The 24,758-nt window shown below is 34.5% G+C and overlaps 1 protein-coding gene across 5 annotated transcripts in view; it reads right to left on the reverse strand.

Annotated features, from left to right (window-relative positions):
• The window catches only part of LOC149575664 (uncharacterized), a 68,877-nt gene extending 44,629 nt beyond the window's left edge, over window positions 1–24,248 (reverse strand). Inside the window, exons 1-6 of one of the 5 annotated variants that reach the window (XM_089815428.1) lie at window positions 23,424–24,103; window positions 23,215–23,310; window positions 22,282–22,488; window positions 4,413–4,486; window positions 4,055–4,214; window positions 3,884–3,908 (exon numbers count right to left, since the gene is read on the reverse strand). In XM_089815428.1, the coding sequence (XP_089671554.1) occupies window positions 3,884–3,908; window positions 4,055–4,214; window positions 4,413–4,486; window positions 22,282–22,480 (458 nt within the window). In that variant the 5' untranslated portion in view covers window positions 22,481–22,488; window positions 23,215–23,310; window positions 23,424–24,103. Of the gene's footprint in view, window positions 1–3,883; window positions 3,909–4,050; window positions 4,215–4,412; window positions 4,487–22,281; window positions 22,598–22,623; window positions 22,735–23,214 lie in introns of those variants that run through there. The other 4 variants (XM_089815426.1, XM_089815427.1, XM_089815424.1 and 1 more) reach the window with 4 other exon arrangements.
• Between the last annotated feature and the right edge of the window lie 510 nt (window positions 24,249–24,758).

Raw genomic sequence — 24,758 nt, forward strand, 5'->3', positions numbered from 1 at the left:
TACCTTTCTGAAATTTGCAAGAAAGTGAGTTTATTCAAGAGGGAGAGATTACTATGAAAGAGGGAGAGTTTTCCTGCAGATAACTGAAGTTTGAGGTGTAAAATTCTAGAGGGAGAAAACTTTCTACTAGAGAAAGTCTTGTTCTCAAATTTCATTATGCTATGACATGTTGTGTTGCCATCAATGCCAAAGAGGGAGATTGTTGGATACAATTATCCAATTGTGTGTTGTCTTTGATGTTACACAAATGTCATACAAATCATCTATTAGCTCTTACCGAGCTCAATTGGTTTGCAAGAAGATTTACAGTGTCTACCGAGCGTTCTCAGACTTTACCTTGTGCAGACAGTTGTTACCGAGCTTTCAAGGTTAGCAAAGGAAATTCAGTGTCTACCGAGCTCACTCGGTCATCAAAGGAAAATGTGGCAGAAAACAGTTATTACCAAGCTCTCATGGTCAGGGAAGGAAATTCAATTCTTATCGAGTTCACTCGGTAGCCAAAGGATTTCGTAGAATTTGCAATGTTAACCGAGTTGAGATGGTTCACTCAGGAAATTGTTTCTGAAGCAATGTTTACCGAGCAGGGTCGACCAGTAAAGGAATTTGTTAATTTATGATTTAATGCTTAATTGTTTTAAGTATTATTTCCAGCTGACTATGGTAATGATTATAGGTGATTGTAATTTGTAATTGAGCCGACTTGGTAATCTGAAAGGTATATATAAGAGGTCAAGTTGCGAATTTTAAGTGTGATGAATTTGATGTGATATGAATGTGGAGGTGGACTGATTATTGCGAGAGTGAATTTTGAAGGATGATCAAAGATCATTAAGGAGCAGCAAAGCTATATTTGATCAAGGAGGATCTAATGGTGCAAAATAGAGATCTATAATCAGCAAATTCAGTTGCATCTTATTTAGCTCATTTCATTATTACTTTCTAACCATTGTAACAGTAATTCCTAAATCTCTTAACAGAGTTGGTTTAACAACCATTTTGTAAATCCTCTAACAAGGTGGACAGTTCCATTGAATTGTTCTAAAGACCTCTAACAAGGCCACTCCTAGCAAGGTGAATAAATCCTCTAACAGGGTCACAACTAATAGTGTGTTTTGTAAACCTTTAACAAGGTTGGCTCCTAACAGGGCTCACTTCAGAAGAGTGAAAATTGGTAGCTAGTTACTTGGTGGTTTTTCCCATATTGGGTTTCCACGTTAAATCTGGTGTCTCTTGTGTTCATGTTATTTACTTTTGCATACGTGTTAATAATTGTGAATGCTTAAAGATCAATAACAAGTTAATCTACAGAGTTACAGCATTTTTGTGAATGTTTACTGAGTGACAGCAGTAAGTAACTTGTTTGACATCTAAAGGATCTATGGATTTGTTTTTGTGGTAACTGATTTACCCCCCCTCTCAGTTACTCCATCTACATTTCCAACATGTACTCCATATGCTTAAGCTTCTAAAAGAATACCGATAAGCCTTGTTCATGTGCAGCTCCTCTTGCTCTGCATCTCATCAAGATGTTGGACTCTCCTTTTACGCATGTTCCAATCAATGAGACTCAAAGCACTATTTATAGCCACATGCTTCTTTGCTCTTTTTTAAAGGTAAGCATGTTACTCTTAATGGAGTGAATGAAGCTATAAGTAAACAGCAAATCAATTCCTCTCAACATCAAAAGAACTAGAAAGTTTGGATGGCAAATGAATGGCTATAGAGGCAGTCAAACCAGGAGGCCCAAGCATATTGTAATGTCCCCTTTTTAGGTATCTTGGAATATTGGGAAAATTACTTCAACGCCTCAAACTTACTCTAGAATGTTTTTGCAATTGGACTAAGTAACAGAGGTTGTTCACAATATCAACTACTATTTCACATTCAATCACAATATATATATGCAGTATGATATGACTAATAGTAATATCTAGTATATCGATGTGAACTATGCTATCGATATATATTCCCTATCGCTTAAAAGTGATAACACATTGATGTTATTTCTGATATAAACAATATAAATATGCAGTCGATCAATATTGCTACGAGGGAGGGGGGATTGTATATACTATATACTACACATATGGTACTTAAAATGCTAATTATGAAAAGATGCAGATGACCATTAAGGAGTAAAATGCCAAATACTAAACACTAAAATATTAAATACTTGAACATTGAGGTTGTCTCAGTTCTCCACTCTTCTTCTTATTGTAGCAATCAATATAAATGAAATGTGAGGACAAATTAAGATTGGAGGCCTTTTGAAGGAATGGGCATCCCTTCAATGCTGCCACAATGGGGACACATGGGCATCCCCACGACACTCAAAGGACACACAAGCATCCCCCTTAGCATTTTGAGGATATCGGGACATCCCAAATTCCTAGCGATGAAAGTAAATAATGATAGCACCACTAAGGATGTCAAAACGTCATCCCCAAGTCCCTAGTGCATCCCCATTTCAAGGATGCTCAATAAAAATGAAAAAATTGGCGGGGGGGGGGAAGGGGGCAGATCCCAAGCGCGCACAAATTTTTTGTGTGAACTTCTCATATACTTCGCACTTGTCAATATATGCACATAAGCATTATCTCTAGTAATACTACCCTCAAACTCAAGCTTACAAAAGTACACTTCAACAACCTAATGCCCTAAGCATTGCTTGCAACGTTTTACAAATTGTTTTAGAGGGGTCTTAAGATCAAAGGGGCTCTTATTATTTTACAATATTTTGGAAGGGCAACATTTGCACTCCTAGTAAAACTAGTGGTTTCACACATCTCTACTTTTTGCCATCAAGTGCATAATTGGATTCAATTTTACTCAATCATATATTCCAAAAATGATGGGCAATATGGAGTTTCTAGAAACATCTAAAGTCAAATATTGGTTGGTTTCTATTTATTCATTCACTTTCTTGGAATAAATCATCTTGGAGGACTTCTTAATGATTAGATACTATTTTTATTCTCTTTGCTAATCATTCAAAGAGGTGAAATTATTTATGGTAGATATTTATGTGAAATGAAATTTTTCAAGACATCCCTATTCAATCTAAGCAAACTAAAGGCTTTCAAACATGGCACAGATTTGATAGTTAAGACTAAACTAGCATGGTTCTCTAAATATATTGATTAAACATTCATTGGGGACAAATCAACATAATTTATTTCTTGCTTTTATAAGATTATATTTTCATTCCTAAGAGTTCATAACACAACGATAACTTGTGAACCTCTTGTCTGGGAGGTCTTGGGTTCAAGTCTACTTGAGCTTAACACATAATAATAATCAATCTCAATAAATAATAATAATTAATCAAGACTTCGGCCCATTATCTATAAAAAACAAAATCAACTTATGAAAATTTTCTAATTTTGATGTGAAATATATGATGCAATTCTTCAATGTTTATACATATGCATGCCTAATATACATTGATCTTTTTCATGGAAACAATTTGTGGATTGTAGTATAATATGGACTTGGAGTATTTTGTTCCTTAAGTATTAACTTACACTACTTCAATGACTTTTCATGCTTAAAAATAACGAACATTAAAATAAAACAATGATCTCTAATTTTCTAGTTAACAAAATTTCATGATAATATAAAAGGTTGCATTTTACAAGAAAGAAATTGCGTCAATAGAAAAGTCAAATGTCTTGATGTGAAATGTTGATAGCAATGAATTGGTTTGACTTTTCAAACTTTTTAAATCACACAATTAAGAATAAACATAGCTTACTAAAACATCTATAACCCATAAATATTCAATTGTAGATAAGGTAAAAATGAAAAGCATAACCATAAAAAATATCACATTAAGGTTAGCATCTCTAGTACTTGAAAAAAATCTGGGATATGATTAACTCACCCACCACCAAACCTGGAAATTTCACCTGCATTTTACAAAGATTAAATAAAGATCCTTAAATTAAATTTGAACGCATGAGCTATTATAATCAAATTTGAAAATCCAAAAGACCTTCTGACATAAGCTATCTAACATTGGTTCTAAAATGACAAAGAATATTAACTTACATACCATAGAACTTTGTTACTGATGTAGGTATGAAAAACGGTACAACAAGACAAGAAATCCATATTAGACTTTTTATTGGCCAAAATCCAGTATGCCATGCATCTCTTGGGTCATGAATTGTAGTGACTCCAACAGTAGTCATATACATAATGAAGTAAAATACCTTTGCAAAACTGTCAAGGGATAGGATCAATGATATGAAGACAATCCTTGTATTTCAAATCAGGTAAGAACTCCAATGAAAATAATTATAATACTCAACTATTGTTTATCATTTTTTCTCTAGAGAAATATAAATGCCTTTCCAAAAACGAGATCCAATGCATCTCCATAGCATTGGAATTTTCAGTTTGAAGGATACAAAACAACCAAAGCTGATGCGAAGAACACCCTCTGATCCCAAACAAATAAGATCTCCTCTGCAGTCTCTCATATCTACAAATATAAACTCAATTGTGAGCAATTTCTATACATTTTCCTATCAAAACTAGATTTAGTTAAAAGGACTAATGAGAGACACCATTGCTCCTCTTTCATATATAATAGAGCACAAAATCTCTGATATGATAATGCAGAAAGACAATGCATAGAAAGCTTATTACTAACTACAAAAGCTCATGTTTCCTGCTAAAAGATGGTGTGTGAGTTCTTATTTAGTATTATTAACCGAAGAAAAATGTTAGAAATTCAGAACTAATATTACTGTGTTTGATGAAGTTTAAATTGGTAAAGATTGGGTTTCGTGCTAAGAGAATATAAGCCAAAAACTGTGGTGTTTGAGTTCTTATTTAGTATTATTAATGGAAAAAATATGTTTTTGAATTTGGTTGAGACCCCTTGATTGTTGAAATTCAGTAAATAATACTTTTGTGGTAGACTGAGCTAAATTAGTAAAGAATTTGTTTCCTGCTATAAGAATATAAGCCAAAATCATTGGTGTGTGAGTTCTTATTCAGTACTATTAATGGGAAAAATATGTTATTGAATAAGCGAGCATGGTATCATATCATTATAATTATGAGCTTTAAAGATTTTCGCTTTCACAATCAAGCATAATATCATGTATCTAGATAACACTAATGTTTTTGATTCAACATTTGAGATTCATCTGGGACCCCTAATTTGATTTTTGAAATCTAGTAAATAATATTGTTGTGGTTGATAAAGTTTAAATTTGTAAAGATTGTGTTTCATGCTAAAAGAATAATAGCCAAAAACATTGGAGTGAGAGTTTTTATTTAGTATTATTAATGGAAAAAAATATGTTATTGAATTCCAGATTAAGAAATGCACATAATAGACAATCAAAATATAAAATAATTAATCCGCAAGACTGCAAGCAACCTAGATTTCACAACATAAACTGATCTGAATGCAAATAACCTATATATGACACTATATCTCATAATAATTATTGTAGCGTATCAAACCATATATGAAAACTAAATGCCAGAGCTTCTTAAGCCAACCACCATAGCCTTTTTGGACATGCAAAGCAAATATATGTTTTGTAATGCTATACATAAGAGAAATGAAATGGATGATTAATAATTATACAGATCCATTTCAAGATTAAGTTAGACTAAACAAGAATATAGTTTTCAATAATAATTCCCTGAAACAGAAAACAATAGGAAAACAATTATACAGATTTTCTTTATGAGATCAGGAGTAACATGATTGTACAACTTCTCATCATGGGATGATTTCTAATCTGGTAAATGAGTATTGCACTTGAAAGTTGAAACCCAAGCACAAACAATGGATTGCAAGGATGGGTGCAAGAGCAAGTTCAAGTACATTTGAGGACACAAAAAATCATCAGTGAAATTTCATTCTAGTGCAAGCAGACAGCCAAGGTTTCGAATAAGAGAGCATAGTCTCCATATCCAAGATTTTGTTCCACTGCAAGCAGATAGCCAACGTTTTGAATAAGAGATCATGGTGCCCACATCATTATAATTATGAGCTTTAAAGATCTTAGATTTTCACAATCAAACATAATATCATGTATCTAGATAATACTGTAATGGTTTTGATTCAACATTTTGAGTTTCATTTGAGACCCCTTCCTTGATTGTTGAAGCTAAGTAAATAACACTGTTGTGGTTGATAAAGATTAAAATGGTAAACTATGTTGTTAGGGCAACTAAATGTGTGATTTTAGAGCAAGTTCCAGGATCAATCTAGCAGGGGAAATTACATTTTAGTATTGTCACCTAGTGTTTGCTGTAGATCTACAAGTATTACACACATATTGATATATGTAATAAAGGCCTTCAAGATGAAAGGTCTATCTTAAGCAATGTGTTAGATGCTCAACACTCTCTTTCGTTTTGTATTTCTTTCAGATTATGAAAAAGACTGGATTGCAAGATTGCTTCAGTCATCTCAAAGTTGTAAGTTGTTGCTTGATGCAATATAATTTTCTCTAGTCTAACCAAAACATTTGAGAACCTTCACTATTGCCTGTACTTGGGGTTGACAATACCAATCACCTTTTTCTCCACGTGTTTTTGGAAGACCAATTCATGCACTAGCACCTAATCTTGTAAACATGGATCTAGCTCCAACACCCACATCATTTACCTCTAAACAATGCAATCTTCACAAAATTTATGTTACTAATTCTTTGCTTAGCCTCCTAGATCTAGGTCAGATTCACATGCAATATTTGAGCCAATGTTGTTCAGTTAGAAAGCTGTCCCCAAGGCAACCTTTAGCTATGGGTCCATCACAGAGTTCAAAAAAACTAGCTGAACCAACCTCAAACTCCATGGACTCAAACATTACCAAGAACAATTGGGCCTCTTTTTTATTATTCTAGTTGTATAGATTTTTGACATTGACTTGGATTACAAAAAAACACTAAACACTTTACCTCATCTTGAATTCAAAACACAAATATATTTGTTCTCACGTGTCATCGTATGCATAGAGTTGCAGTTTGGTTGATGACTACTCCAAACTGGTTGATTTGTTACTTTTAAGCACAAGAAAGGGCCCACTCACTATGTTACAACCCAAATTTTGCCTAATTTGAAAACAAACTTATAGCCGTTGGGATTTCAAGTGAAGTTAAATGACTGGTAAACTTTGTTAAAAGTTATATTCATGTGAAATGGAAATATAGTTATTCGTTATAGTTTCATGTGAAGATGACATGTTAGTTAATCATAATATTATTTGAAGACGATTATTTGTAATCTTGGATTTATGGAAATATGTTATTACTATGGTAAATCTTTTCTTGCAAGAGCACAACGAAGGGGGAAATCATTGCCAAGAGGAAGTTTGGCACGGGGCACCAAATCCACCGACGAGCCAACAAGTATGAAATTTTAACTACCTTGACTAAGGATAGACGGCTAGGCAAGCAAGATTATACCTTAGAAGACCATGAGCTAACTAATTGATATATATCATTAAACAACAAAAGAAAATTACCTAAGCTTAACACATTTGTTACCTTTATAATTTGAGAGCCTTCTATTGTGTAAAACATGTCTTAATACGACACCATGATACCTATATGTACTTATACATGTACATACAAATATATGTATATGTGCGTAAATCAATTATGATGCATACGCCTACTTGAATTGAATGTATACATAAAATACATATGTTTAGGATTTACGCATGTATATATGTATGTGTACATATACATATGAGTATAGGTAGGTATGATGATGTCCTTGTATTAAAACATTAAGTTTTCCCACCTTGGCTATGGATTAATATTATTTATGAGCGGCCACTTTGCAAATTGTTTCATCGGGCCTTATGTCACCACGATGACCAAATTTAATATTATATGATAGCCATTTAAGTCGATGGCTCCTTGTTTTCTTTATAACTCTTGTGCCACCTTCCTTCTTGCTCTTTCTTGTAACTAAGCATGCAAGGGAGTGCATCATATACACGATGGTCTTATTTACTCTTAGACAATTTGTTTTCACATTTTTCTCAAGTCAGCTCTTTGCTCTGCAATCACGTTCCTCCATATAGTCGCTTAGCTCTACATTTCTCACCCCGAAGGATCTTTGTCTCACAATCACAATTTGCATATAACCAATTTACTGCATAGTCTATATCTCTGCATGTAATCTCTAGCTACAACGACGTATATCCTATGAGTAATGCCTGCACATTGTGTCGCGAGCCAAGTTGGAGCTCCACAAAGTATACGATTTATGTCTTGCATACTCTCTACAAGTGCTAAAAGCCAAACATCACAACATTCCTCTACTGTAAGGAGGCAATGCTTATTCAAGTCGTGCATTTTTCCATTCCAACACTCTGTTTCTCTCAATTCGATACATGAGGTTCTCAATTGTTTCAATTGGAAAAGGAGAGTGTTAATAACACAGAAAGAGTATAACTCTAAGTTGAATCTATTTTCTTATTAATGAGTGGCTGAATTCAAAAAAAAAGAATTAAGGAACATTTTCTTTGGTGATCTTTATCAGAATTTGTTTGAAAAAGAATTCTTTCCGTGCACATTTATATAGTGGCATCTCTCATATGCCTCTAAGATAAGCAACAACACTCTCAGGAAGAGGCAATAAGTAATTTTTAAAAAGCAATATATATCTTTTACTAAGCCATAAGCCAAGTTGGGCTGAATATAAATGCATGTGATTATATGCAGTGCAAGAACAATCACCCCCATGAATTCATCAAGGATGACCAATAAGGTTGAGATGAAGGGAGTGAAATGATAATCAATGTGTAACGACCTACTTCTGCAAGACAAAGAGAATGAAATCGATACCTAATAAAAGTAAAGAATGTAAGCAAATCAAATTACTAAGTCAGCTCGTGGTAGTCCAAAGTTTAGATCTCGTTTATCAAGTCGAGCAATGGGTGATTGGGTACACAGTGCCCACAAAAATCCTTGGCCGAGGTAGGTTAGTGGCATGCTTACTGCTGTGATTACTAGAGCTCAGAGTGCTAGCAGTTGGTAGATAGGTTGATGGAAGGTATCCATAACCTAGTTGACTGACTAGTCAACGCTCTAACACCACGATGCTCAATGGCAGGACAGTGATGTCCCAAGCCTAATCCTAGGGTACAGAGGACCTTTCTCAATTGAGATTGTGTGGGGATACTCAAGGGTCCACGATTGGGAGGTTAAGCCCATGGCAATGCTTCTCCTCTCTTCTAGATGCAAAGGCTTGCACAACAGAAGGACATAATTTGCATACAAATTAGGTACCTTACTTTATGTTTCCACATTTCCAATTGATGCAATGTAATTAAATCAATTATTCCTTTCAATGTATCAGGAAATCAATTAAATTGGTTGATCTTTCAATTGAATATGTAATATAACTATATGCAAGAGATATGCTTATTAGATGGTAGGTATAGTTGTCATTCATGCGACTCGAAAAAGAAATATTATTTTTCTTCAGTTAAATCAATAAATTGGGATATGTAGATCTAGCATGTTACCGTTAAGTTCCTAAACCCCTTCAAGAAAATATGTAAAGTAATAGTTGTAATTGTCTTTCACTCATGTGATTATGAATACAAATGTATCTTATATTTTCTTTTATTTGTTTAATTAGTGATGGGAAAATAGCATGTTACACACTACAAAAGATAAAGTAGAGGAATATTTTTGCAAAAGATAAGATTTAATGGTTTTCTTTCTTTGTTCTATCTAGGCACTTGATTGCATAGTGTCCATAGGTTTATGTTTGTTTCCTTTTGTCATCTATCTTGTTCCTTCTTGTAAACAGTCAGATCTTAACTAATCAAATTTTGGGAGTTTTGATCTTGTACTTATTCCTTGGACAAATGACTTCCAAAAATTTGGTAGGCCACCTTGAAGCTACTAGTGTTAACTCTTTGCTATCAATTCCATACCCAACTATTGACAATTGATCCCTTAGTTCAGTGATTCTCATGCAGTATGCATTGATAGATTCTCCTTTGCTCATGCTTATGTGATTAATTTGCCTCTTTTAGTGCAAGTGCTCTACCAATGTTATTTATTTCAAATGTGCTTTCAAGGGATTTGAACATAAGGTACGCAGTCTTTTGTTTTGCCAATATAGGTACTATATGATCCCTAACTACATCTACTATTAGTTTCATGGCTTTTTCATTATTCTCAATCCTATGATTTCTCTAGTTCATTCTCAAGTTGCGTCTTCTTATCTTTCACAAACGAGTCTAACTTATTCTCTTTTAGTATCATCATGACTCTTAGCTTCCATGATGTGGAGTTGTTTGCACCTTCAAGATGATCCTCAAATATGATCATGCTTGACATTATTGAGAATGAGATGTGACTGCAATATCAAGAAAGTGTAATCTGATATCTCAAATTTAATCAGATCTTCCTTATCAAGACTGTGATACCATGTAAATGCAGATTATATTTATGAATCAAATTAGCGTAATGGATGTCTTTTAGATTCAGCATTCTATGGTTGCTAATCTCTCATATCTTTTGTTTGCAGATTCCAATCTGAAAGTGTTAGACTTGACCTATTCCAAATGCATAAGAAGCAGATTCAATATTAAGAAATACTGAACATTAAAGTATGATTTCAGAACTCCAAATAAGGCAGAGCATTAATAAATCTCGATGTTTTGTTCCCTGGCCGCGTATAAGCATATATATGGATTTGGAAAGAGTATGTCTTGAGTGGATGTGTCTCCACAAAGTGGAGACATGTCCACTGAAGACATGTCTCTTCTCTAACAGCGATTTGTTATTCTAATGAACTGATTACCAATCAGTGTTTATTAATATTAGTTTGAACTTAATCAAACCTCTACACAAAGTCGCCAATCTCCAATAGGAATTAATCAGACTTTGTAATGTCCCCTCTTTAGTACGACTGGCATTGCTCGTGGATTTGCCTATTATAGACTCTCGTAGGCAGATGGGATTGATGAGAGAGTCATTTTGGCATTTATTTGGTGATTGGATGGCTCATTATGCTCTTGAAGATATTATTTTATTTATATTTTATCATTTTTTCTATACGAGGCCTACATGTTGCACTTTATTTTATAAAGTTATTTATTATAAAAAGTGCATTATAAAGGGATTTTATAATGGATGTTTCTAGAAGTTCTTAGTAACTTCTTAGAAAAGGATGCTTCTAGAAGTTCTCAGTAACTTCTTATGAAAGAAAATAAATAGAGGGCTTGGCCTCCCATTTGGAGACAGGGGGGGAATTTGATAACTCAACTACATCTTCTATGAGCATTTGTGGAGCTTGATAGTCTGCAAATATTCGGCATAATCCTTGAGAACGATACCTCTCAAGAGATTGCATAACTGAGGAAGTGAAAGACCTTCTGAAGGGTTGCACATTGGAAGTGGTACTCAGCCATTTCATTTTGGGCTTCATTGAGTATTCAGACTTGTTGACAATTTTTTGAGTCTTGTGGTGAGGGTTTTGCATCATTTATCATTGGAGGGTTTGCAAGAGTGAATTAAATTGTCATCAACACAAATTGTTGCAGAACTGGGAAATTTCGAAGGGCAGCTGGAAGCACATTTATGGTAATAAATCCCTCATACCTGGTCCAAACTTCATGCTACCAACTGCATTGTCCTCCCTGAACCTAGGCGCTTCAATTCATACTAGATTCGGCACAGGTTTTTGGAGACAAAAATTAATATAAAAAATCGCCCCTGTTGTTACAGTGACTCCTGGCACAGCAGCAGGGTACGGACAGCTTTCTTAGGTGCAACATACAGTTCGGTTTTTGTCTACAGTGCTTGTATTGCAATTCCAAGTTCTTCTAATTCTATTGTATTTGCTAGATTATTGTCAAAGTTTGTAATAAGGGTTTGAATTTGTCAGTCATTGCTGTAACAGTTATAGAAATCAGTCATTATCTACATTGCATATTTCAAATCTGAGTCTATCATATGTGACAAACATTAATGTTCAATTCAAACCATAAGGTCTATTTGCATTGCATACTTATAGTAGTTTTTAGTGCCAAACAATTGCAAGTCTGAAAGTTGTCAGAATCTGGAAGTTATAATTAGCAATTGTATTGAACACTTGAATATATTGGTACTGTTATTACATCAGTTTACTGTGGATTTGTTGCACAACAATTTCTTGAGTATGGAATTAAACCTTAACAGTACATATCAGTTGCTTGCCAAGTGTTTGACAGAATTTCCATAGTACATATTCAGTTTCATTCTTCAGCACTATAGATCAGATTGCATGCCAAGTGTTTGACAAAATTCTTACTTCAGCATTGGTAGTTGTTAGTAGTCTTTTAGCAAGGATCATTTCAGACTTCGATCTGATTATATATATATATATATATATATAAGGCCGATCATGATCATGGCTCGATCAATATATGAACATAAAATCTCAAGGAAAAGATCTGTATGAACAGATCAATGATGTACTTGGATTCAGAGTTGCAGATTTAGAGGATGACAATGTAATGATCTGTATTCTAATATATACGTGTATGTATTAATATAGGCTAAGTATACTAGTGTGTATACATGGATGCTATGTGCAGATCAAGATAGATTATATTGTCATCCAATTTCTCTGAACGGAGCTATTTCTCCAACACAAAGCAACTCTTGAGCCAATTTACCTTTACAAACCCCATCTTTAATTGTTGATTCTTTTAGACCAATATTTTATTCACCCCATCTTTGCTCTTAATTTCATAGGCTGTGGTATGCCCTCTTATAGTCAAATGTGATAATCCTCCATGCTCACCTAGTGTTCAATGAGGCTTTCCAAATGCATCCTTGAATAATTAGGTTATTTTACTTAGCTCCCATTAAGCAAAAAATATAAACCTTTGTCTATGTCTGATGTTCATTATCAATCATCCTTCATTGCCAAGATTATTAACATGTATGTTTGGGTGTTGACACTTACAATACATCATTTATAGTTTCAATTCCAAAACCCATTGCATACTTTTTTGTCGCATCAATTATGTCCATATTTATCTTCCTTCTAACCCAAAACCTTTTATACTACTTGCTTTGTTATAACTTTACATGGCATCTACCAATGCTTACAAAACCCAATGACTTGCCCTTAGCATAGCTCTTCCTTGGATAACTGTAATGACCCTTACTATAAAGGCCACTAAAACCCTCAAACTGGACTTAGGAATTTTGTCAAACAGTTGGCATGTAACCGAATAAGGCTGCAATATTACTAATTGTTGTACAACAAAACCTCAATATATGATGCCAATAATGTATGAACAACAATTCCAGATTATAACACTACCAATCTAAGAGATAGATGACAATATGAAATTCAAATATGAAGTCCAATGCAATTCTGATTTTATGACAGCAAATAGAACTGATTACAATGAGAGACTGTCACAACTATGCACTTCTAACACATCAAGCTCTTGACAATGCAATGTTATGACATGAACAATAACCCAGTTCAGATTTGGAATGCAAATGACGAAACTTTTACAACAGTTATTAATGACTGGAAATAACTATTTATGCAATGACAGTGCTGACTGTTCTAATCCAGAACATGCAATATTTTGGCAATCAAAACTTCAGTTTGTGCACCTGAAATAGCTCCAATTTTGCCGGATATGAATGCTGAATTAGTGCCACACGAAAACCTCACAATCTGCCCCAAACCAACTCACAAAATTGCTGCTGCTGCCTAACTGACAGGGCCGTACAGGTACGGCCTGGTATGGCTGCTCGATAAAAATATTGCAGCGTTTTTTGTCACTCCAAAAGCAATAAATCTGGGCGCCTAGGGTTGCTGAATAACTCCCTAAAATATGAAATTCATCTGTCAAGCCAATTAGGAGTTATGAGCAAAAACGTGGGTCCAAACCCTGGACTGGCAGTCTGAAAATAATGCACAACTGTGTCTACAAACCCTGTTAATCAATCCACAAATGCTAGGGCACAACTGAAACCCTTATTCTAACCAAAGTAAACCCTTATAACTGAATCTCAATGAAGTCCAAATGAGATGGCTGGATTACCAACTCCTCAAATGCAACAATTCAGGTGATATTTCACACCCTCAAAGTCGCCAATCCAAGGGAGTGATTCGTTCCCAAAGATCAAATAATTTGCAGACCCAAGAGACTACAAATTTGCTCCACAATGGAAGAAGTAGAAGAAATCTCAAATCCAAGCATGTCCAAAATGAGAGGCCCAGCCCTCTATTTATTCACTTTTCTAAGAAGTTGCTAGAACTTCTAGAAACATCCTTTATAAAATCTCATTATAATGCACTTTTTATAATAAAGTAATTTTATAAAATAAAAAGTGCAACTCAACTTAAAATTATAACATGTAGGCCCCAATAATACATAATAATAAAATATAACCTCTTAACACTTCTTCAAGAGCAAGATATGACCATCTGATCCGCAGAATTGACTCTCTCTCCACACCATTTGCCTACGAGAGTCTGGAATAGGCAAAATCCATGATCAATGTCATGTCGAACTAAAGAGTAACATGTAGGCCCCAATAATACATAATAATAAAATATAACCTCTTAACACTTCTTCAAGAGCAAGATATGACCATCTGATCCGCAGAATTGACTCTCTCTCCACACCATTTGCCTACGAGAGTCTGGAATAGGCAAAATCCATGATCAATGTCATGTCGAACTAAAGAGGGGACATTATAATAACAGACCAACAACTTGCCCTAATCTTCTCTCTTCCTTGGCTCTCTACTTTCCCTTGTCACAATGATCGCAAGTACCAACTATGTTAGCAAGAGAGGCATAGAGGTTATAAATCAAACTTATCTGGATTTATGCCCTCTATACGTGCAGCATGTTTTATTTTTGGTAGATTTGTGATCTTTATAAAATTTTAAAAGCATAGGGGCTGAAAATCAACAGGTAACCTCATCATTTGTTTTGTTCTCAACAAATGGCGCTTTTTGATTCTAGAAAAATGATGATGATTGGCAAAACATTTGATAGATTCATCTTTGCTTACTTTATTTATAGTTTTCTTCAAAAATAAAAAGGGACTCATATAGGAGTTTTTTTGTCATATCTTTTGTGATGGAAATGAAAGTTTAAATTCTGATACAAATAACTATGAAAAATTATAAAGAATATGCACTCCAATATGTATGATCTTTGAAGAATGGTTAAGACACCATCTTTTGATGCTATGAAATTAGTAGAGTTCTAAGAAAAGGATAGACAAGTTTTGGACTTCATAAAATCTACATGTTTGGCCCAATTTGTAATACACATTGAAACATTGAAAACAAAAACTAGGAAAAAATGGAAAATAGTGCTTCATCTTTATGATAAAGAATCCATTATAAATGGAATTATTTTTGCAACTTCTAAACATAAAGATAGGCAATGAAAAAAATGTTACAAACATTGTGTCTAGGTTGAAGCAATCATATTGTCCAACTAGTGGGAATCCCTAAAATGATCCTTATGTTAGAAAATAAAGTCCATCAAGATAACTGAGAAGGGGTGGAGGGGAGGGGGAGAGGCGGTGGGTGGGCATGAATCAATTATCCAACTATTAAAACATTTAGTAAGAGGATGGACTCTGCTAAGAGCCAATGAAATACATTTAGTACATATCAGTCTCTGTTAAGAGACTTTGAATCCATGTTAGGAGATTCCAACCCTATTAGGAGTTGTAGAAGGCAGAAGGACCCACTGTCCAAACAACTTCTAGGGCAAAACCACAGAACTCACTATCCAACTAATCTCTATATTATTCCTTGCAGAATAATAGAAATGAATAATCTTGAACTCATTTGTCCTCTTGACTGGACCAATCCTCTTTCAGATGTCAATACCAAATCTTTCAACTCGCATCCACTAATCCCTTGGATCGCTTACACGCATTTATCAACTTCGCATATCAGTTGTACAATTCACACTTCACACACAAATCACTCTTCACCACAAGGAAAATAGCCTTCCTTTATACCATATCCTCAAAATAATTCCTTGAGTTGGCCTTGAGGCTTCCCTGATTAATTATAGTAGGACCTCACTAAGATATTACAATCATTGTACAATTACACAACATTGTCGACTCGCAACCTTTACAACTTCTTACACGTGCAACCTCTGACCTTGCGCACTCGCTGACATCATACTATTGTCACTGTCTAACTTCGTTCATCACGATTCTATCCCTGTTAAGAGATACAATCCAAACATTAGAAACCACTTATCAGGTACTTTGTCTTCACACTATCCTCTATAATTTTTGAATAATTTTCGCATGGCTTTGATTCTCTATATGCATACTTATCCACTTCATCAGGACACAATGTAGAACATATCCTCAACTATGCATGACCTCATCACCAATAAACAATCCGTATGACCTCGTTCTCTGTCTGTCACTCTGTCAATCTTCACACACACAATACTATGTTGACATCAATGACAAACACAATCATGAATGCAACATGTCAATCATATTAATCATCTCTCCAATGTTTAAGATACTCCCCCAAAGGAATACCATCAGCATTCATGCTAACACCTTATTGTCCCAATTCAAATTACCCAAATTTGTTGGAAATGTTCCTACTCATAGATAATCTAAGAGGGGCAACTTTAAACATTAATTTGAACTTCTTATTCAACATGAGCTAAAGTTCACTAAGAAAAAGAATTCTTAAAAAACTAAAGGAGCTTTTGTTGTAGCCCTACAACACAAAACTTCAAAAACATAAATTGCCAAAATACAACAAGTTTATCATCATGCTTATCCTGATGATCTTACAGATAGATTAAACAGCTTTCAAGAAACACAATCTACTAACAAGAGGCTCAAAAGTCAAATCATGACCATATAGCGAGTAAGAATGGAGAAGAAAGATTAAATGACAGAAATTATTGAAATGTAGAACTATTACTTTTAGGGATAATATCTATAGTACTGATGATGAAAGGGCTCCTCAATAGCAGAGGAACAAGAAGCCAATAAAGTGTTTTTATGTGAGGAAAACAAGAGATTATGCTAAATCATGTACCTCTAGAATGAAATTAAAATAGAAGACATTTGGGTGTTATATTTCTCCTTAACAAAAAAATGGGAACTAGTTTTGTCAAAGATGAATCCCACACACAATATAGAAGTAAATAAGCATTTTAAAAAGCAATTGGGGGAAGGTGGGCAAGCAAAGGGCAGTAGGGACTTGCTAAGAAGACCAATCACACGATGGAAGATTATATCATTTCCAGTTAGCTTCTTGTCCAGAGATTGGGTACACTACTTGAGAGAGTTTCCACACATACACTTCAATTTTTGGCATTCCAACATTTGTGTTTTTCTGTTAAGGTTTTTAATGATTGGGCATTGATAAGGAGCAAAGGTGAAGTACATGTTATGGATAGGTGAAGTACATGTTATCTTCTCTACCCAACAATTACTAGGGAGAGTTATAGGCGATCCACTGGTCATGGCGATTGGTACAGATTGATAGATGCTTGCAGATGAGACCAGCAGTCAGAGGGATTAAGAATTACATTCTAAGCCATCTTTACGTTCTTCTCAGTGTGAACTCTTCAGTTATGAATCTATATCAAGAACCCAGTAGTTTTGTGATGCCTTGCTTCCTTGAAAGTTGGTTTGGACAATCCTCTTTAAAGTTATTCTCATATTGACCACAAGTATGCTGGTGAGCAGCACGTTCAAAGATAAAGTGTCATTCAGTTTCAAAAACCCATTTGCTGCATGTTACTAATCTTAGGTGGATGTTAGTCAATTATTATGAGTTCGGAATGATCAGTGAAACAAGCTCACAATGATTGAATAACATATCATTTCGCCAGATTTACCGTTGCATGTACGGTGTAGATGATCACTTGAATGATTGAAAATCTAACATGATTGGGTCAAGATTACAAGCACAAATTGACCACCATCGATGACAGAAAACCAAGTTTGTAGAGATATGCTCCAAATCTCTTTATTATTTCCCTTTTAGATCCAAGAAAATTTGTAAAATTGTAATAACCCCAATAGGTTATAACTTCTTCCAACACCAAAAATCTTTGTACTTCAATTGTTTGACATTTCATCAAACACTTTGCAAGCAAGGGTCCTCTGACTAATATAACTTTTCAGATTGCTGCAGTGATTCTTGTTTGGATTTGCCTCAAAGAGAATGCTTGCAAAAGACTCCAAATTGTCTAAACAATGACCTAACATAAATATGCAACTAATTTTGGCAATAGTGAATGAATATATGAGTTCTAATCATGAAAATGATCACCTACAGCCAACTGGTATTTTAACAAACAGTTGGTATGCAAGCTAACTAGCTGATAAAAATGATATATTAACGCTCAAAGACAACTATTAATGACCAGCAATTGTATCTCCTTAATTGAGAATGAGTATCCAATACAATATTCATACTAAGTTAGCCAAGACTCTTGGCATTTACAAAGATATCAAAATATGATGATTGCTGGTAAAGTAATATGCACCTACAGCTGCCAATGAAAACTAATGCAACACTAAATATTTAACTTCAATACTCCCCTACAGCAGTACGCTAATCACATGCATGGTTAAATACAACTAAAGCCATGGATTGCTGATACCATTGTGAGGAATGTAAAAATGAATGATATATCTATTAATGAATGATAGGTTTGATACGAAATGACAATTACAACAGCACTCTATAGTGAAAGGCAACTATGAAAATACACATCAAACCTGGCATATGAAGTCGCCTTAGAGAATAGATGTATTGCAATACCACTGAACAGAAAATAACCTCCTCAAGTGCCCAAGTCGTGCCTCTCTAGCTGCCGCCCCTGATTGTAGATAGCTGTAATAATTTTCTTTGCTGTTTTGAAATTTGCTTTTTCGGATTGCTTTTTTTTTTGGATTGCTTTTCCGGACCTGCTTTTTTGGCCTGCTTTTTCGGTTCTGCTTTTTCGGTTCTGCTTTTTCAGCCTGCTTTTTTCGGACTGCTTTTTCGGCCTGCTTTTTTCGAACTGCTTTTTCGGCCTGCTTTTTTGGCCTGCTTGTTCGGCTTGCTTTTCCGAACTGCTTTTTCGGCCTGCTTTTTCGAACTTCTTTTTCGGCCTGCTTTTTCGAACTGAAATATTTTTTCTCAAAGTAGCACAAATAGAAGACTGAAGTATCTTCCTCCCAGCGGCAATAATTCAAGTGATATTTCACACCCTCAAAATCGCGTACCAAGTGAGAGTTTTCATTCTCAATGGCCACAAATTTTTTTTCTCAATGTAGCACAAATAGAAGACTGAAGTATCTTCCTCCCAGCTGCAATAATTCAAGTGATATTTCACACCCTCAAAATTGCGTACCAATTGAGAGTTTTCGTTCTCAATGGCCAGTTGTGACTATTGCAGAAACCCTAGGCTCCACAATGCACATCAACAAACATCAACATCAACAACAACAAATCTGGATGATTAGAATGAAGCCCGGGGTGCCTATTTATTCTTTTTCCTCCACTTTCTCCAGAAGCTTCTAAAACATTATTTTATTTTATCTATTAAGTGACTTTATAAAATATTTTATAATTCAAGTCACTTTATTAAATTAATTAAATATAAAGTTACTTTTTAATATTTATTTATTTGATAACTTTATAAATAATTAACTGAATACCACTTATTTATTTAATTAAAATAATTAATTAGTCATCCTCATAAAATATTCATTATTTTGGACAACCTAATTAATTAAATTAATTAAATCAAATTGCCTCCAAAATGGGAACATGACAAAAATCTCATAGTTCATAATGTTTATTGTATTATAATAAATTGATAAAATAAACTTCTCCTTAATGAGACAACCCTTGAAAATAAAAAAGCCTTAAAAGTTTTTGCTTTGAGTCGATGAATTAATAGACAGTTATTTGCCCATGAATGGATTCATGAATGGGTTCTCGTTATTATAGAGGCTTCAATGCTTTGTAATTTTCACTCGGGACAAATTAATATCCAGATTGTGCACTTATTGTCCATAACATTTTTGAAAGATCGTTTCCCGTGTTTGTGGTCGATAACAACAATTTGTTTACTTTCAACATCTTTCATTAATTCCAGGTTAATTTCGATTGACGTTTAGAATCCATACAACATGCCGAGCCTTCTGCGTAATTATGAAACCCCACATTTTAGCAAGAAAATTCCAACATATAAGGCCGGTTTGCCGCAATGAATTTGCAACACACATTTCAGGAGCTAGCAAGAATTGTATTTGCCACCTGCCAGCTGAATTTATTTTAAATATATTCGCTCATTTCGTAGAAAATATTTAATGGAAGATATTCACGGAGATCCCCAAAACCCTTACACAGGAAAGAACAATTTTAAGAACTATTTTGCAATAAAAATTTGTCGTTTTCTTTGCGATTATGTCAACTATTAAGTTATCACGGAATCGAATCCTATATTATTTATTGCTTCCTCTCATAGGACAAAACTGACAGATCCGCAGGTCTTTACAGATGGACTACTCTGTGAATCTGTTTTAAGCACGCCAGGCTTAAATGATCTATTTGTCAAGATATTGAATTTTTCTGATTTCATGCAAGGGACCGACAAACAAGCCACTGCAAGCTTAGACCCTATACCTAATTTAAGGATATTTATTTAACCACAATAAAAAGGTTTTATATTTCTGTTCTTTTAATCGGGATTTCGAAGGTTGAACGGACGTTCAGCTTCATACAACGCATTCACTCGGTACACACTGTGGGTCTACAAACGGGTTTCTCGCAGATACTCTGTATGCAGCAATTAGTAGGCAATCTCAAGAATATATAGACTGGGTTATCATGGGGGCTTTAGTATCATGGTTTCATAAATCTGAATAAATTAGCAGTTCCTATATTTTAGGGTTATAGATTTGGATGGGTGAAACTGGGGGAGGGATAGAAATAGTTTTATTCAATTAGATTTTTTTTTAGTAATGGTAATTGTCTGAAATTTTAAAATTTTAGCTTATTCTAACAAGCTTATTCTAATTATAACAAATAGAAAGAAAATAATGACAAATAAATTGAATGAAAATAATTGTTTATTTATTTATTTTTTATTTTTTCTTTAAGTCGAAAGACTTTTACAGTGGAATATTATATTGATGTTCATTTAAGTGTCATATATATATGTACTAGTTATAATCTATCCACAGCTTATATGATACTAACCATTAAATTCATGAACCACCAGCTTTAATATTTCTTAAAAAGTCTCAACAAAACCTACTAAAATCTATCTACTATAATTATAATACAAAAAATTATATTTATATATTTTTTGATATTAGAATAATTGGATTTAGTTGATGGGACAGGTTTAATAACCTAGATCTAAATCACAAGCACAGTAGTCCAGTCAATATATGTAGGCAGAATAACACCAGCACCTATAATCAATCATTAGCTAAAAGTAAATATTATTTTTCCGATCATTGTCAAACTAGAAGTGCTAACTACACTCTAATTCAAGAGTTTCCAGGAGCATTAGTTTTTTCATTTATATGTAATATTTAAATTAAAAATGTTTGTCACAGCTTGATAATTAATCTTCATTAATGGAGCCGATTAATAATTAATTTTCATTAATTGAGTACAGGAGCCAAAATGTACCTGCATAACCAATTTGTTTGTATTTTTTAATAAATTAAAATTCATAAAACTATTATACATAATTTTTTATGTTAATTAGTAAAAGTGCATTTTGACTTATAGAAAGTTCAAGGATACCCAGCATGAAATGTCTGGACCACTTTTTAAAAGGTACCCTTAGATGTTTCCAACAGGTAGCATCACTGTCAATGGTACTTCAAGCAATGTTTCTTAATCAGTCACACTCTTTTCGATTTGATAGATTTTTGGCGGTATGTTGGCCCTTGATAAAAGTAAGCATTATATTAAGATAGAAACTCCTTTCCCAAGGAGCATAGAAGGCGTCAAATTCATAATTCAAATTTGTCTTGCCATGTTCATGATAAAATTTTATCGAAAAGGGCATAGAAACGGTACAGAATTCTGACCTCGTAAACCTTACTAAAATATCTTCATTCATTCAAAAGACTAAATTGTAAGAAGTGTGTTGCTTCTTTATTCTTGATTTATTCTTTATAATTTACCCTGGGTTGGAATTGATGCATCAGACAGAAAACACCATTCGGCAGCTCTACCATGTGAAGCAGCTTTAAGCAGGAAAGAAGAAATAAAATAAACTTACAATGGAGATGAGAGAAAGCATTTTGACCAAAATCTCGCACCATCCACGCAATCAGTGTGTTGACAAGAAAAATGGCCAGATACAGGAACCGGACCATCATCCGATTCGTTCCAGAGCACGATTGGCCAATGCATGTATCCGACATGCAGTCCGCACAAGCCAGTGAAAGCCGCTCTCCGCATTCTAGCCCAGACTCCATCTTTTTTCCTAATTTTACAAGCACAAATCTTGTTATTACTAGTACTAATAATCCAGAAGCTTGGTTGCAGATATAATCATGCATTAAAAATAAGTCTTTCCAGTTAGACAAAATGCTTCATAATCCTCGTGATACAGCATTACAGTTAATATACAGCATTCTTCCTTCGAAAGTTTGAACCCTCGACATTATATCAAATCAGAAACAGAAATGTGCAAGGAGAATGAACCAGGGCTGAGAATACACAAAACGACTATATTACGTGCAGACTTTTGCGATCAGATGAGAAGTTCGAACTACATCGTTGAATAAAGATTAAAATTCATTTCGTGGAATAGAAAAATCCACGACAAAGATAAAATAAACGAATAAACGGCACCAAAGCCCACAAGAAACGGATATCGAACATGGAGCGAAAACAGATGGGGCTGAATAACATACATATGAAAGGTTACAGGTAAACCACCCAACGCTCTCAAGGTAAGCCGTTGCCAACCATAACCCTTGACTTTTAAGAACAGGTAATCTAAGATTTGTTTTAAAAAAACTTTTCGAGACTAGGGTTCAGGTCCAACTGTTCGCAAATCTTCAGCACAGACGGGTTCATATCTTTAACGCATTAAACACAAATATTTTAACAGCTCTGGAGTCAACGTGCCACATCTTGGCAGCTCGAATGCCGGTAGCTTTAAAAGCATTCATATTTTAAGAAATTTAGAGTTAATGTGGCTCACCTTATTGTCTTGTCAGCAGCGTATCTCCAGTGTGAACTGGTGGAGTTTCAAGCCTTGCTTTCCGCCTCTTCTACAGAAGACGGTCATAGCGACAGACTGCCATATTTTGCCGAGTATTTGAACATTTTCTGCCTGAAATTACACGCAGAAATAACTTTTGTTCTATGGGAAAGGATTAATTTCAGATGCATTTAAATGTCTGTGGAAACCTGAGTTGTCAACGCCAACACAGACGGCACTCGTTCAAGCCTTCTGAACAAATCAGCAACCCGCGGTATTTCGGTGTACGGCTGGATTTGAATCCGGAGGCTAAAGACAGTAAAATACCTAATTCACTTGTCTGAATTCCCGAGCAGGTAGTAGTTGAATTAACCTAAAATCCAGGGCCCCATAAAGCCCTATCTAAATAACTGAGCAGGGGCAGCACCTCGAAGGAATTAGGCGTCCACCATCGGTATTTGAACCTCCTCTGTTCTGCAGAGTGAAAGGATATGTTCACACCAACCTATTTTTCTCTGTTCCGTACATTTCTACTCTGTAAATGCGGAGTACATTCTTCTTCATACAAAAACTTTGAAATATCTCCGGATTCTCTGGTTTTTTTCTTATCGTAATAGATTTGCGAGCCACAGTAAAAGAGGAGGACCACGGTACGTTCAATCTTCCAGACGAGGTGTAGCGCGGGCTGGAACATTCGCTTTTATCTTTGCAGAAAAACCATATTTGGCGGCATGTTTCGCATCGGGATTCGGGAAGTAAGGGAGAAGAGTATACTGCTTAAAATATGGGCATTTTTTTGTTGAGAACTGCGCCATCGATGTTATCCCGCAAGCAGACGACTTCAACGATTTATTGCAGTGTGTCAGAATTCTGCGATAGTTAACACAAACGACTGAAGCTCTGCAATAATCCGGACGAACAGCTTCTGCAGAATAAATTTCATGTCTAGGTATACAATGATATTTCCATTGCAAAATGTTTCCTGTTTGGCAGCAGGAATAAATTCTAAAATTTCAAATTTTCTGTTTGGGTGCATCTATTCGGAATTGACAATAGGAATATAATAGAATACATATTCTAATTTTGGCTCAAAAATGAATATTTGCAATTCCATCTAAATAGTTAGAATTGGCATATGTATTCCTATTTTAATTTTATTTATTTGAGAAAACATAAATTTTTGGGTCCGTAAATTCCCATCAAATTCTGGCTAAACCAAATAGAAAATAAGAATATGTATCAATATGTATCCCTATTTTATATTCAAGAATAACAAATTTCTATTCGGCAGCCAAAGAGACTCTACTTATTTTCTATTTCAAAATAACAATTTCTATTCCGCCAGCCAAAGAGATTCTAATGAATTAAAACAAAAGTACGCTCCTCGCTTTCTTTCTTTTTCCAATTTTCCTTCTCCAAAGTGTCCAAACATCTAGGAGAAGACATCCACTAGGCAATGGGCTAACTTCCAATTTTTTTGGGTGTATTTAAATAGATGAGTGAAGTGCTTAAAATTAAGATTTTTCAGGATTTCATGGATTTCT

The sequence above is a fragment of the Cupressus sempervirens genome, chromosome 2 (genome assembly GCF_028749045.1).
Source record: "Cupressus sempervirens isolate cs-2001-9-10 chromosome 2, ASM2874904v1, whole genome shotgun sequence".
In the NCBI taxonomy this organism is placed as follows: domain Eukaryota; kingdom Viridiplantae; phylum Streptophyta; class Pinopsida; order Cupressales; family Cupressaceae; genus Cupressus; species Cupressus sempervirens.